This window comes from Equus przewalskii, chromosome 1 (assembly GCF_037783145.1).
Source record: "Equus przewalskii isolate Varuska chromosome 1, EquPr2, whole genome shotgun sequence".
Classification (NCBI taxonomy): Eukaryota; Metazoa; Chordata; class Mammalia; order Perissodactyla; family Equidae; genus Equus; species Equus przewalskii.
In genome coordinates, this window is record NC_091831.1 from 150,120,197 (window position 1) to 150,129,895 (window position 9,699).

Here is a 9,699-nt window from a genome sequence, read left to right on the forward strand (position 1 = left end):
CTTCTTCCCTCACAGAGGAGGTGGAAAGTGAAAGCAGAGAGTGGCTGACCACCTGGCTATGCAGGTTGCAGCCAAAGAGACCCGTTTTTCTCCAACAGCACCCAGATTTCTGAACAAAGACGTCTGTGATTAAAAAGAGAGAGAAGAGAAAGAAGCAGACAAGAATAACAAACAGCACTGAAGAAACGAGTTCCCCCACTGTCTGCTTCCGAATTCCACAGGAGGTCTGCCCATGGACCTCTGAGGGTATCCCCACTCAAGGATCCCCCTGCCATGCCATGGGCACCCACAAAGCCCCAGGTGATAAGTCCATACTTCGCCCCCACTCTGCTGCTGGCTTTTTTTATGTGTGCTCCAGAGTGCAGCCCCACAGCCAATCCAGATAAAGAGAAACCAAAAACTTGAGCTATAGTACACATCACCTTCTGGAAAACAAAAGAAAGGTTTCTAACTGCCAGTCATTGAACTGTTACAGTCAAAGTAAACAACTAAGAAAGGTGTGTGCTACTCAGATGCAACAGCAGAGGCACATTTCATCAAACACTATGAAAAATCATGGTAATATAGTATCACAAAAAGAAAAAACTCCAGCAACTGAATGCTAAGGCAGGGAATACTGAGATCTAACTGGTAAAGACTTCAAAATGGCTGTTATGAAGAGATTCAGTGAGCTACAAGAAAACTCAGAAAGGCAATTCAATGAACTCAGGAATAAAATTAATGAACAGAAAGAGTTCTTTACCAAAGAGATTGAAATTTTCAAAATGAACTAGACAGAAATCTGGAGCTGAAGAATTCAATGAACGACATCAAGAATGCATTAGAGAGCTTAGGAAATAGGGCAGATCAGATGAAAGAAAGAATTAGCAACTTAGAGGATAGGAACTTAGAAATGACAATTAGAAGAGAACTAATATTTTTTAAAAAGTGAACTAAACTCCCTGTGAGAGATATCAGATATGATGAGAAAAACAAACATAAGAATAATTGGTCTACCAGAAGAAGAAGGGAGGGAAAAGGGAACAGAGAGCATATTTAGAAAAATAATAGCTGAGAAATTGCCAAAACCTGGGGAAGGGAACTGGACATAAAAGTCCAAGAAGATAACAGAATACCTTATTATCTTAATGCAGAAAGACCTTCTCCAAGATACATGATGAAACTGTCAAAATTCAATGATAAAGAAAGAATCTTAAAGGTAGGCAGGAGAAAAAAGAAAGAAACCTCTGAAGAAAGCTCCATTAGGCTATCAGCAGATTTCTCAGCAGAAACTCTACTGGCCAGGAGAGAGCGACATGACATATTCATAGTGCTGGAAGATAAAAACTGCCAGCCAAGAATACTTTACCTAGCAAAGTTATCCTTCAGATATGAAGGAGAAATAAAGGCTTTCCCAGACAAACGAAAACTGAGAGAGTTCACCACTGCCAGACCTGTCTTGTAAGATATGCTAAAGGAGCTCTTCAAGCTGAAATGAAAAAAAATGCTAATTAGTGACAAAAAAGCAAATGAAAGTACATAATACTCTAGCAAAGGTGAAAAACAGAATTACAAAACTGTAACTTCTAGAACGGTGTGTTAACCACTTAATTATAGTATACAGGCTTAAGGAAAGGAGGATTAAAAATAACTAAAGCAACTATAATTTCTCAACAAAATCACAGCATGAAAAGAGTGTAAACTGTGACATCAACAATATAAAAGGAGAGGAGTAAAAGGGTGAAACCTTTATAGGGAAACAAAGATAAGGTGCTATTAGCATGAACAGGACTATTTTATCTATGAGATGTTTTATGTAAGCCACATGGTAACCACAAAGCAAAAATCTAGAATTGTGAAACATAAAAGATGAGGCTCACAACTAGAAGGACCCACAACTAAAATATACAACTATGTACCAGGGGGCTTTGGGGAGAAAAAGAAAAAAATAAATCTTTAAAAAAAAAAAAGGATGACGCTCAACACATCACCATGGAAAAACCAACCCTTTACAAAGGCAAACAGAAACAGAGGGAAGAAGAAACAATGGCGATGAAAAACCAGAGGGCAAAAGACAAGATGGCAGTAGTAAGTCCTTACATATCAATAATCACTCTAAATATAAATGGACTGAATTCACCAATAAAAAGGCACAGAGTGGCTGGATGTATAAAAAAAAAAAAAAAAACAAGACCGAACTATATGCTGCCTACAGGAAACACTTCAGCTCTAAAGACACACATAGGCTCAAAGTGAAGGGATAGAAGAGGGTATTCCATGCAAATAGAAGCTAAAAGAAAGCAGGCATAGCCATACGTTTATCAGACAAAATAGACTTCAAGCCTAAAATGATAACCAGAGAGAAAGAAGGTCATTATATAATGATTAAAGGGTCAATACATCAAGAAGATATAACAATTGTAAATATATACACACCCAACAGGTCTTGGCAATGATTTTTTTGGGAATAACACCAACAGCACAAAAAACAAAAGCAAAATATCAAATGGGGACTACATCCAGAAAAAACTTAAAAGCTTTTGCAGAGCAAAAGAAACAACAAAATGAAAAGGCAACCTACAGAGTGGGAGAAAAATTTTGCATACCATATATCGGATAAAGGGTTAATATCCAAACTATATAAAGAACTCATATAACTCAGTAACAAAAAAACAATCTGATTAAAAAATGGACAGAATTAAATAGACATTTTTCAAAAGAAGACATACAAATGGCCAACAGGTACATGAAAAGATGCTCAGTATCACTCATCAGGGAAACGCAAATCAAAACCACAATGAGTTATCACCTCACACCTGTTAGAATAGCCATCATCAAGAAAACAAGAGATACATGTTGGCGAAGACATGGAGAAAAGTGCACTGTTGTGCACTGTTGCTGGGATTATAAATTAGTGCAGCCACTATGGCAAACAGTATGGAGGTTCCTCAAAAAATTAAAAATAGAAATATCATGATCCAGCAATTCCACTTCTGGGTATTTATCCAAAAAAACCAAAAACACTAACTCAAAGAGATACACACATCCTGCAGCATTATTCACAATAGCCAAGATATGGAAACAACCTAAGCATCCATCAGCAGATGAATGGATAAAGAAAATGTGGTACATATACACAATGGGATATTATTCAGCCATGAGAAAAGAGGACATCCTGCTCATGGATGGACTGTGAGCACATTACGCTAGTGAGATAAGTCAGGCAGAGAAAGACAAGTACTCTATGATATCATTTATATGTGGAATTTTAAAAAGCCAAATTTGTAAAAACAAAGAGAATGGTGGTTACCAGGCGATGGGGTGTGGGGGGACAGGAGAGATGTTATCTAAGGGTATAAACTTACGAGTGGTAAATAAGCCCTACAGATATAATGCACAGTATATTGAATATAGACAACAATATTGTATTATAATCAAACTTGCTAAGAGACTAGAACTTAATTTTCCTACTACTAAAAAGAAAATTATGTAATATGATAGAAGTGCTAATTATTGGTACAATGGCAAATATATGACTGTATCAAATTAACCTGTTGTACACCTTAAATTTAAAGAATGATAAATGTCAAATATATTTCAATTAAAAAAAAGAACCAGAAGGCCAGAAGTCAACTGCTGTCTCTATAGTTAAATCACTGCAGCTTAGATAACTTAATCCCAGTTTAGGGGGTGGGATAAAATTCTTATCCTTATCAAGAGTCCATTAGTTTTCAATGATTGAGGGAAAAAAACTTAGATTAAATGTTCGATGATATCTCACATTACAGTATTCTGAGTCACTGCTTTCATGCTCAAACCTGACCAGAGACTGTTTCTGCCAAGTTTAGTTAGCCTGCTACACTACATCCAGAGGTTTTGTCATGATCCACCTACCGCCAGGGAACGGTTTATTCTGCCTACTAGCCACTCACATCTTTGATAACAAAAACTAATTGCTGTTTGCACATGCTCATTTGATATTTAACTTATTTTCTATTCAGGGCAAAATAACTGTCTTGAAAATAGTTTCTAATTCCCAGCCACAGTGAATATGAGATGCCAATCAAGTGTAGTACTCCTGATAGTCTAACTGATTTGCTATTCATTACTGCTTTATTAACATACCTCATTCTCTTTTCTCTTTAGGAAATAAATACCCTGAAAGCAGATAATGATGCTCTAAAGATCCAACTGAAATGTGCACAGAAGAAAATAGAAACTCTCCAGCTTGCAAGAAGCAATCATGTCTTAGCTCAGATGGAGCAGGGTGACTGTTCTTAGCCCAGAAACTCAAGGAGCACACACAAGCTGTAGATGAGTCTATCAGAGGTCTCACTTCCTAAACCAGTTAACACAAAGACCCAGGGAACCTTAGATTGACGGGCTTTTTAAAAAGGGTACTTTAAAAAGGAAAAGCTAGTTATTCTTTTTTTTACCTAGAAGATTCCTAATGTGCGGTATTGTTTTTCTCTTCCGGTCAGTTGAATCAAAGGGGAGCAAAGCTCAAGAATACAAAATTTTTGCCATTCATGACACAAACCTTTTTTTTTCCCTGAGACTAATACTAAAAGCATGATAAAAACGTAACTACAGTTTTCTGAGAAGGTGGCTTCTCCTATGTGGCCTGTCCAGTTACTTCTTCCTTAGAATTAAAATCCCTAGAAAATGAATTTGCTTCCTTCCCCAGGTTTTCTGTGAACTGAGGGATTTACTTTGTTCCATCCAAAGCCTGCTTATAATGGAAAAATACCCACATTCTGAAAGTAGATTCACTTCCTAGTCTATATTCCAGCTTTCTTTACGAATCTGGTTCCCACTTCACTACCTCAGATCTAATCAGTTAGCCTTTCCCCCTCCTTCACTACACTCACATACACACAAGGATATCTACCTAGAAGGGAACTTCTAGAGATGTAGCCACAAATTTTGGGGGGCCTATTAAACACAACATCATCCAATTGCAGATCAACTCATGGTTTTAGTCTCACAGTCATAATAAGTAGCCAAATGGAATAGCTGGAAACATGGCTATTACCTACATGACTGGCTAATTAGCTAAAATAAACATAATGCAAACATGATGTTTGCCCTCATATTATCTACAGTGGAGAGAATTAGGAATTTATGGCTTTTTTTAAAAAATAGACTCTGTTTCACTCTTCATGTGCCATCTTTTTTTTTTTAAGTAATTATTTTTGAAGTGAATTTGTGCTTATTCTGTCTTCACTATTATTTAGAAATAAGCTAATCAGATCAGAGGCTTCAATAATAGCTGACAGTGTGTATATATATGTACATATTATGTATATACAGTATCAGGCATGCATGTGGCTTGGAATTTTATTTCCTCCTTTACAAAATGTGGAAGTGAATTAAACAACTTTTAGTCATTCACACAAATTCAGAAATATAAAGTTCACTTTGTTATAAGATGAAATTGCTCACAATGTAAATTGTATTGTTTGGCAAAATCACAAGTTTAATAAGAGTTCTATGAGTTTTCTGTTAAAGAAGGTTCGTGATAAATGGGCTCATTTAGTTGTCAGGGCAACTGTTCACAAACTCCTTTGTCAGACTCTGTTTCTCTAAGAAAAATCATATGATCATTTTCTTTTTGGGGGGAACTTACCTTCCCTGCTTGGAAAGCCTGGAACCAAGCTGTCTTGAAATTCATACACAAGTTGACCAAATGCCAAGAGTATAATCTCAAAATTAAGAGTTCCAAACCTAAAGCTAATAGCACCAAGTCTTCAGCAGAATACAAAGTATATAAAGAGTACAGATTCCTTGGAGGATTCAGACCATTGAAGAAGTTTCTTTGATGAAAGACCAGTTCTCATTTGCGTACCTCCTTGTGCTGAGCTTTAGTGACAAAGCTAGTGACTAGCTTTCAGTTAGTGTTTTAAAGAATCACTTTACACACAGATTTACCCTCGTCTAAATCCAAACTCAGAAATCCCCCCAGAAGGGTTCCTTAGGTCCACCACCAGGTATATGAACTTATAGAAGCACTTTGCTACTTACCTTATATGGAACAAACATGAGTTTATGATAATCTTTAAAATTCATAGTCTCCACTATTATTCTTTTCCTCTGATATAGACCAAAGATGGTACTGCTCAATTTCTTTAAAGACAGTCATGTAACACAAATTTTTTCATTCTCCTAACCCTCCATCCAAAATACAGACTCCAGGTTAGCTTCTCTGTATATAATCTGTAATCTATAAGAATTCAAAAGGTCACAGTCCCCTTAATTAGTCAAATTAACATGCTAGAGGGTCTCAAGCATTCTAGAATTTATCACTGAAATGGATAGGAAGCAACAGTTTCATCACAGGTCTTTACAGTCCAGCAGGAGCCAAAAAGGTAGAGGATGTAAATTAGTCTTGTTTGCGCTGAGCTACATGGGATTAGTGGAATCTACAGAAATAATCTGGAGCACATTTCTGGTTTGTCAAGCCTAGGATACAAATTTTTGTATCTTGTACTACTTGAAATAAGTTTGGGAATCTATTTATCTGCCAAAACAAGGATAAATCTTATTTTGTTAACAGCAATGTCACTTCTCATTTTCTTTGGTAACTGACTTGCCTTTTTACTGACCATTTGTGAATTTCTGTCTAAAGATGTATAATGTAAAAGAACTGCAAGGAAAAAAAACAAATGTACAGGTTGTAAAGGGATTTTTTTTGATACCTAATGTAAGTTTTCTTTGTGTATTATTTATATGATAAAAAACATTAGGACCCCTACAACATAAATGTCTTCTGTTTCTTCTCGTTCATAAATATGTAGAAGCTTCAACTGAATTTTTACTACAATCCACAGCTGAGACCACTTCTCCATTTTGTTAATCAAACTGAGTTTTCCGAAAGGACAAGTAATTATTCAGTGTAAGTTTTTCTAAATCTGTCTATAACATAAAGTAACAGTACAGAAATATTCAACCTTTTCCCATCTTCTTGCATAATGATGTATAGTGATCCCCAAATATTAAGTCTATAAATACTTAACACTGAAGGAGACAAATCTGAGGTTGTCATTTCTCTGAGGCTTTTGTCTTTAATTCCATTGTCTATCTTAGCAAACTAGCAAGCAGAAAAGCTTTGAAGCTGTGGTAGAGGATGGTTCAACGCGGTGCACAGACCACCCAGGGCAATTCACCTGCTCTCATTATGCAGTGATTGGAGATAGCCGTGATGCTCCCTTAATCCTCAGCCAGCTTTTGTTTAACCAGACCCATGAAGAAAGGGGAAAAATTCCACTCACTCAGTTTCCACTGTGGTACATTTGGATGTGGGTCTGTTTATCATTTTGGCAATCCATAATACTTCAGAGAAAATAATGAAGTCGCATTGCTAATCTGACCCTGAAGGAGAGGTTAAACTGCCTCCCCTCCTCCACCCCCAGTATGTCTGCCCTGTGCTCCTTACAAGGTATAGGTAGTTTCAATGCTCAAGACATTCTCTGGTCACAAATCTTTTTTGGGTTATCATACTTTCTTTTGAAACAAATACAGGTAATTAAATGTTTTTGTTTTAAAATGTCTTTTCTGTTTCATACGGCAAGGTTTCCCTGATCTGCAGAATACAAGGGACTAGGTTCAAAGAAAACGCTGGATCCCTTCTTTCACTGAGAGCTTATGTGCAATGCTGTGGTGATTATGTACAGACAGGGCTTATGTCCTATAGGGCCAGATGAGAGGTCAATTACTTCTTTAATCCGGAAACTCCCAGTAAGGTCATGTCTCTAGGTGTTATGAAATACTACAGGCTAGACCAAGGCAAGGAGAAGAAAACAGGGAAGGAAAAATGAGGTATTAGAAAAAAATGAAATTGAGAACCAGGCAGGAGAAGAATGAAGAGGAGGCAGAGAAAAAGGTGTTAGACTTTAGGAAGCAGTGAAGTGCCATTCATTATACTCTACATTTGTACTGCATTCAATTTATAAAACATTTTCACATTATGACCTTTCACATTAAGGCCCCAAAGTGCCTTACTGCTATTCTAGATATTGCTCAGCACACTCTTCTACAAAAGAAATCTTTACTGAATAAAGATTATCATGAAAATCCTACTTTACAGGAAAGAATAAGATATTAGGGGCTAGACCACTCAGCTTTTCATTCAAATGAAGTTCATGAGAATGTGTAAATAGGAGCAATTCCAGCTCCAACATGATTCCAGGAGCAAGTGCTAAACTTGGCTAAGATTTACAGTGAGTGCAGTGGATGACCCAATAGCACTCCCAGGAAGGTACACAGAAAGCTTACGGAAACTGATAAACTAATGTTTCTGCCATTATTTGCCATAAACCTTTAGTGATAAAAGTAGTTGTAAACCCCTTCTGTATCAGCAACCAAAGCTCCTGGAAAGAAATAGAGCAGAAAAGCAAAGCTTTTAAATGCACATTTTCTGTTTTAACTAATAACTCTTGAAATATTTCACTCCAGTGGTCTTTGCCTATATATTTTTAAAAATTATTTATTTTTCAGAGTCCAAGGCTACTGATAAAAGTGTTTTCTTAATTATGGAAAGCCTTTTTCACAAATGAAATTAAGTCTCTTCATTAAATATAAACACATAAAAAAAAATCTAAGTTTACAAATAACCAAAAAAATTTGCTTTCCTCTCCTGAACAAATTTCCTTGAAGGGTTAGCTTAACAATACATGGCCAAGACTGCAGTATACACAATATTTAAAGTTTCAACATTATTTTAGATTTCACCATGGGGTTTACTGTAAAACAAAACAAAACAACAAACTGCCAAATATCAAATACCATTTGTCCACTGGTACTCAGCTTTCTATCTGTTGAGCTGATTAGATCACAAAAAGTTGTTATCCGCAGGTGTTGACCAGAAGCCTACAGCAGGATATGATTTTACAGTGGCATTGAAAAAATTGTGTGGCTATTTCCTTTTCTCTCACCATCTACACTAAGAGAAAAATGCATTACTTGGCCCACCTCTTAAACCATTCTCAATAGGTCCTTTATAAATTCTCAACAAATTGCACTTGCACGTAGGTCTTTATGAAACATAACAAGAAGGGTGCAAGTGCCGCATTCCTCATTTGACAAATGAGGACAAATCACACCTTGAGAACTAAGGTCATTTCAGTCCACAGCAGCCCTAAGCCAGTGCTATGATTCGAGTTCACAACTCTCGATCCCCACGCCTTTGACTAGTCCACCCACAAAACCAGACACAGCCATCCCCTAACCCTGTGTTTCCCACCCCTGGCTGTGAATCCGAATCACCAAGGGATGCCTCATACCTACCTCTGATCTACTGAAACTAGAAGTTATTGCCCTAATCCTACCTAATGCAGCTCAACCTGCCTTTTAATATGCAGATATCTAAAGTGATGGCACAAATGATGAAGAAACGACTTTATAGGAATGTTTTTCACACCATCATGTAAAATTACTATGTCTTTGTCCCTTTAGAGAAATTCTGACCCAAATCTTTAACTTTGCTTTGTCAAGTCAAACAAAATCATGGATTTTGAATCCAATTGGAAAATAAATCAAATATGCATGCAGAACAGCAGACCTGGGCTTCAATTAATAGAACTTTAACAGAAACCTGACCAGAGGCATTGCCTCCTGTAAAAGAAAAAACAAATCATGACAACTACCTATTGAAAACAACTGTCAGTTCCTTTCGCTATTTTGTAAAGTAGAATTAACAAATACAAAACACAGCCACAGGAA

General features: G+C 36.6%; 1 protein-coding gene across 8 annotated transcripts in view; it reads left to right on the forward strand.

Annotated features, from left to right (window-relative positions):
- The window catches only part of RASGRP1 (RAS guanyl releasing protein 1), a 75,882-nt gene extending 69,140 nt beyond the window's left edge, over positions 1–6,742 (forward strand). For all 8 annotated transcript variants that reach the window (XM_070625566.1, XM_070625578.1, XM_070625596.1 and 5 more), the window contains one exon: positions 4,126–6,742. In XM_070625566.1, the coding sequence (XP_070481667.1) occupies positions 4,126–4,260 (135 nt within the window). In that variant the 3' untranslated portion in view covers positions 4,261–6,742. The remainder of the gene's footprint in view (positions 1–4,125) is intronic.
- Positions 6,743–9,699: the final 2,957 nt, after the last annotated feature.